Source organism: Cynocephalus volans, chromosome 2, assembly GCF_027409185.1.
Source record: "Cynocephalus volans isolate mCynVol1 chromosome 2, mCynVol1.pri, whole genome shotgun sequence".
Classification (NCBI taxonomy): Eukaryota; Metazoa; Chordata; class Mammalia; order Dermoptera; family Cynocephalidae; genus Cynocephalus; species Cynocephalus volans.
The window spans coordinates 209,629,589-209,635,584 of NC_084461.1; the positions used below are offsets into that span (position 1 = coordinate 209,629,589).

The 5,996-nt window shown below is 60.0% G+C and overlaps 1 protein-coding gene across 1 annotated transcript; it reads left to right on the plus strand.

Moving 5' to 3' along the window:
• The first annotated feature begins 1,390 nt into the window (after positions 1–1,390).
• GSC2 (goosecoid homeobox 2) lies at positions 1,391–2,633 on the plus strand. The gene is made up of 3 exons (XM_063084369.1): positions 1,391–1,646; positions 1,754–2,007; positions 2,529–2,633. The coding sequence occupies exons 1-3, from the start codon at positions 1,391–1,393 to the stop codon at positions 2,631–2,633; spliced, it is 615 nt and encodes a 204-aa protein (XP_062940439.1).
• Positions 2,634–5,996: the final 3,363 nt, after the last annotated feature.

The following is a 5,996-nucleotide window of genomic DNA, read 5'->3' on the forward strand; positions in this document are numbered from 1 at the left end:
TCGACATCCTACATTGGGACTCTTGTGACAGAGTTGAATCAGCAGGTTCTGTCACTGGAAGTCCAAAGTGTCCTCACTGATACCAGACTGGAGTTGGCAAAGGAGCCTGAAGAAAGGCTGGCCAGGTGGGAGGAGAAGGGTAGGGAAGTGTGTTGCCCTGCAGTGGCAGCTAATGTTTGTGGACCCCCCCTCCCCCGTGCCCAAGGGGCTCTGAACGACTCACACCAGGTAACTGGTTGATACCAAAGAGCAACTCTTGAGTTAGCTCACTATTATCACACCACTTTATAGATTGGGAAACTGAGGCACAGAGGGACGAAGGAACCTATGGAAGGTCACACAGCCAGGAAGTGACAGCTGGGTACAAGTCAGTCAGTCTGTTGCTCTATCCTGAGAGCCACACAATATATTTTCAAAGGTGGAGAGAAGAGGGACTTAAGCTGAAGTCCAATGCTGCTTAATTGAGGGTGAAACGAATTTGGTCAAGTGCAGGTCACGAGCAATCTCGGGCAGGATGAACCTGGGGGTGGTGTGGACAGAGCAGGACCATCCTGGGCCGAAGAGTGAGGACGTGGACCGTCCACCTGCGATAACTTGAGAATCGTGGCTCCGAGTGGGCAGTGACGCGGGGAGGGCAGCGTGGGGCTGGAGTGTTGAATGGGACAGGCAGGCGAGGCCTCGAAAGGGGACGGCAAGGTTTCCCTGACCCAGGACGTAAGGCAGAGAACTGGGGGCACGGGGCCCGACGCCGCTTTCTGCCCTCGCTCCCATTTCCTCAAGGAGGCTGAGACCCGATCTCAAAGCGGGTGGCAGGTTTGGGGACAAAGTGCGGTGGGATCGTCGAGTTGCTGATGGTACTGGGACCCATCTGAGGTTGGAGACCAGGTGTTTGGGGGCCAGGAGCCCGCTCGTCTTGGGAGGGTTTCTGCAGGTGTACTCAAGCGCCACGGCAGGGTCCCAAAGGGGACGAGGAGCCAGCCCTAACCGAGAGAGGAAAGGAACCAGGGGCTGGGCGGGGAGGCGCTGCCGCACTCGCACTCGGGGCTGCCAGGGTCGGGCGTCCTCGGGGCGGCCCCAGCGGGAAAGGAGGACCGCCAGGTCCCGCGGGCCGTGAGGAGGCGGCCCTCTGTCCTTTCCCAGGGGGGTCACCCTGGCTGGACAGGAGGACACCCCCGGGGGCACGTGCTCCGTCCCCGCGGCGCGACCGGCCCCCGCGCGCCGAGGCGGAGCAGGCTTTCCCGCCGCCGCCGCCGCAGCCGGGGATTAGCGCGCTCTGGGCCGGCACGGCGGGATTAGCCCGCGTGGACTCGGCGCCCGGCCCGGGGATTACGCCGCGCTCCCCCCGACGTATATATTCCCGCGGCGGCGGCGGCGGCCGGGCCGGCCGGGCATGGCGGCGGCCGGGGGCGCGGCGAGCCGCAGGGGCCCCGGACGGCCCTGCCCCTTCTCCATCGAGCACATCCTCTCCAGCCTGCCCGAGCGGAGCCCCCCGGCCCGAGGCGCCCGCCTGCCGCAGCCCGCCGGCCGCCAGAGCCCCGCGGAGCCGGGGGAGCCCGGCGCACCCGAGGCTGCGCCCTGCGCCTGCTGCTGCTGCTGCGGCCCCCGCGCCGCGCTCCGCGGGCCCCCGGAGGCGGCCGCCGGGCTGGGTGAGTGAGCGCGGGGCGCGGGGCCAGGCGGGGGACCCCCGGGCGCGTCGCGGTCGGTGCCGAGCTCGGCCCCCGGCCCCGCGCCTCACCGCGCCCTCGCCCCGCAGGCGCGCGGCTGCCGTGGCCGCTGAGGCTGGGGCCCGCGGCGCACGCGGCTTTGGCCGCGCCGGCCGGAGGCTCCGCGGCGCTGCCCGGCGCGGTCGGCCCGGGCCCGCAGCGGCGCACGCGGCGCCACCGCACCATCTTCAGCGAGGAGCAGCTGCAGGCGCTCGAGGCGCTCTTCGTGCAGAACCAGTACCCCGACGTGGGCACGCGCGAGCGCCTGGCCGGCCGCATCCGCCTGCGCGAGGAGCGTGTGGAGGTGGGTGCCCGGCCGCGCGGGCCCCGGCGCGGGGGAGGGAGGACGCTCCGCGACGGCGGTGGGGCGCAGGGCCAGTCCCGGGCGAGGAGCGGGCGGGCCAGGCACGTGCGGGACGGTGTCGCTGGAACTGGAGCGGAGGTCAGGCTGGTTTTCTTTTACTTTATTTTAATCCTTCCCTCCCTCTTTTTTCCTACTGATAAAAGAGGCGCGCGTTCATGTTCCAGAATTTGGGAAGTTCACAAGAGTACAAGCTGCGAAAGGGGCGTCCTGGTCGCCGCCGCCGGCGGAAGCTGGGGGCGAGGTGGGAAACGGGCTCCCATCCTGCGTCCTGAGCCGCCATCGTTTCTATCCTCCGCGAATAAGGGAAGGTGGCCCGCAGCCGCTGCTGGGTGACGGCTCCGCAGGCCCCGTCCGCCCACACTCCTGTCGTGAAGCCCCTCTCCCAGTCCACCTGTGGGCCCCTCGGGACTCCGGTGCGACGCGGGTCCTGGGGCTGGGCCTGAGCAGCCCCTCTTCCTCAGGTCTGGTTCAAGAACCGCCGTGCCAAGTGGCGACACCAGAAGCGTGAGTCAGCGTCCGCACGGCTCCTACCCGGAGCCAAGAAGCCCCCCAAGGAGAGCTGCTGATGGCTCTGGGAGCGACTCCTGGGCTTGGCAGCGTCCTTTCCTGCAGCAGAGAGAGGACAGACCTACCTGAAAAGCAGCCGGGAGAAGACTTCCACACCTCCACATCTTGTCTCCTGGAACTAGTGCTGGGTGTTTGTGTATGTGTGTTCTCCTGTGCCACCTGCACCGTGAAAGGAGGGGACACTGAACACCTGGGTGCCCTCTCCTCCCCAATGCCAATGGGGTAGGAAGACAGTGGAGATTCCCTTAGGGGTGGGGCTGGGCATAGAGTAGGTCAACTTCCTCAATCCCCTTTCCCCACCCCAAGAGGCTTGAAGTCCACCACAGCACAGGAACCACACTTATCAACACCAGGACCCAGAATCCTCCCAGGGGAGCCTCCCTCCCCACCTCTGGGCATGCTGGCCTCCCTCCTCTCCTCAGTACGGATATGGGCCCCACCCGACCTGGCCTAAGACCCTCCCCAGGCAGGATGGGTGGTGTCTATGCAGTCCTGGGGTGGCTGCCACCTCACAGGACCTGCACTAGATCTTGGGGTCTGGACCTGTAGAATAAGAAGGTTGGATGAGGTAATCTTCAGAAGCCCCCTCCCCAGCTCCTTAATCTTTGAGTCTCATGCTGATACCGAGAAATAAACAAACAGCTACAAATATGACAAAAGCAAGAGTCCCAAGTCCTCTGTGGCTCAACTCCCACTCCCAGTGCAGAACTGCCCCGTCTGCCTCCTTCCCAGGGAGTGGGGGGCCGATGTGTCTTTGGGAGCACAGTCCAGTGACTTCTCAGTCCTTGTGCTAGTGTGCCCCCCAGCAGAACAGACTGCCACACTGATCGTGGTCTGGCACCCGGGGGGCCTGCACCGGTCTCTAGGCACTGCTAACCTGCTTCATGGGTCGGGGTCTTTGGCTTCCTCTCTCTGGGGATTTCCATGTTGTGCAGCCTGCCTCCCTCACAGCAATTTCTGCCATCCTAGGGTGGAGCAACAGGAGGTTGGATTGGGGAGACCCCACACCCACTGTTTTGGAAAATGCCTTCCCTCCCCTCCATCATCCTGGCCCCAGGGTGAAGGACAGCATGAAAACAAGACTTGATTCCCCAAGTGGGCCCAAGGCACCTACTACCACCTCACCTGGCTTGAGCACCTTGTTCTGTCTCCTCACAGGTCCTGGAAAGAATGGGGGGGTGGGAGGGGCGAATCTTCAAGAGACACAGTACATGTGTGAAAGCCAGGACTGCAGAAGCCAGGGCTGCAGCTCCTGGGACACTCCAAGGCTGGCTGGCTCAGATCACACCAAGCAGGCATGGTGTCCCCATATCCCCATACCATACCAGGTATGCCCTACCACTGTGCGTGCCTCCAGGACAGGTGGCTCTCACCTCCACTCCCCAGGATGCACATTTCTGGCTGTCACAAAGCTCTTCTTCCTGATCCTGGCCTTGCGCTTGGAGACTGCACTGCCAACCCGTGGACATGATCGTGTCCTGGTCATTCCCATCTTGCTGGGTTTCAGGCCCCTTGCCCTCCTTGGCTGAATGGTCATTTGTCATGGTGTAGAGCAGCCATGCCATGAGCTCGCCTGAGCTCCACCTTCAAGGGACCAGTGACTATGCTGCTCTCTTGAATTTTCTCCTTGCTCTTTAGCTGCTCCTTGGCAGGCTGATCTCCACAGCTGATCATTAACATAGGTGTCCTTGAGGCTCAGTCGCAGGTGCCCTCTCATCTCCATTCTCTCCCTGGTTTATCTTTTCCATCTTTGGACTCCAGTTCCCATATTTCTGCCATATATACATCTCCAGCCCAGGCTTCTCCCCTGAGCTAGATATTGTGTCCAACTGTCCCCTTGACTACTCCACCTGGAAGCCTACAGGCTTCTCAAGGTCACCTTGTCCACAGCGAGCTGTTCCCCTGTGCAGACCAGGTGCGTGAGCCAGAGAGCTAGTGATCACCTGACCCCTCCCTCTCTCTCACCCATCATAGCCAGGCCAATAGCAAGTCAATTTTACCTCTAAATAAATAAATCAATAAATAGATCCCAGAATCTGTCTTCTCTCCAGCTCCAACTGCACCATCCGCTATCGACGATGCAAACCGCTATCGTCTCTCACCTTGACCATTGCAGCTGTCTCCACATGCACCCACTGTGGCTTCCCTTTAGTTCAGAACAAAGACAAAACTCTTCACCATGACCCACAAAGCCCTGTGCAGCCTGGCCCTGCCCCTCTGGCATCATCTTATGTCTCACTGCACTCTGTGCAAATCCAAAGGTCTTCTTTGGAACTTGCCTTGCTCCCTCCCACTGCTGGGCCTTTATACGTGCTCTTCCCTCTCTACCTGACCAATGCCTGTTTATCTTTTGGACCTGCAATCACTTTCTGCCTGGGGCTGGCTTCCCTCACTAGGTCAAGATTCCCCAAGTACAAACTCTTGCACTGTCACAGCTGCAATTTTACACTTGTTCGTGGGATGATCTAACTAGTGTCGGCTCCATTGGACTGTCAGCCCTACGAGGGCAGGAGCATCACCATAGAGTCCAATAAATGAAGGGATGACTGCATGTTGTAAAAGTAAAATTGTACTAATTGTTCTGGGGCAGAACTTGTTTGTTGGACATAATTCACAACCTCCTTTTGAGAAGAAACTCCTGAAAAATGCCTAGGCAATTTTCTGGTCCACTTCAGTGAGAATTAACCCTCTTCTGGGAAGTCCACTCTGGAATTCTGTGGCCTAATAATCTTTAACCAGCATTTCTTTATTGAGCCACCGACTTGTTGAGAGCGGGGGGGGGGGGGGCGGGGGGGGGGTGGAGGGTGGCTAGTAAGGGCATCCGAACCCTTGACCTTGGTGTTATAAGCACTGCATTCTAGCTGAACCACCAGCCCTGAACCACCGTCTTGTTCTCTTTTCTTTAACTTTTGTTGGGTAACTACCAAGAATTATTTTAGCGTTCTGTTCTTGCATAAAGCTTGAAACGCGTATAGAACCAAATTTTCTGAAGTATCTTTTTGTTAATAATATCGACGCATACGCAGTGACTATTTCCGAGAAATCGGAATTCCAAGGCCGTTGCATTCTGCAGCGGCTGGAATTTCTCACTATGAACAGGAACGACAGGCCCCATAACCCTTACCACAGCGCCCCCTCACGTCCACAGCCCAGACACATAAACAGAGCGGGGTGGAGGGGAGGGGCGGGACAAAGACTACAACTCCCATAAGGTCCAGCGCTTGTAGTGACGTCACTACAAAGAGTGGGCCGGCATTCGAAACGCACAGCTTCCCTATTGGCCTACTGTTGAAGGCGCCTGCGCAAATGGTGCGCCCTCCCCGTCCCTGCGACGCGCCTGCGTTGCCCGAGCGGTCCTGGGA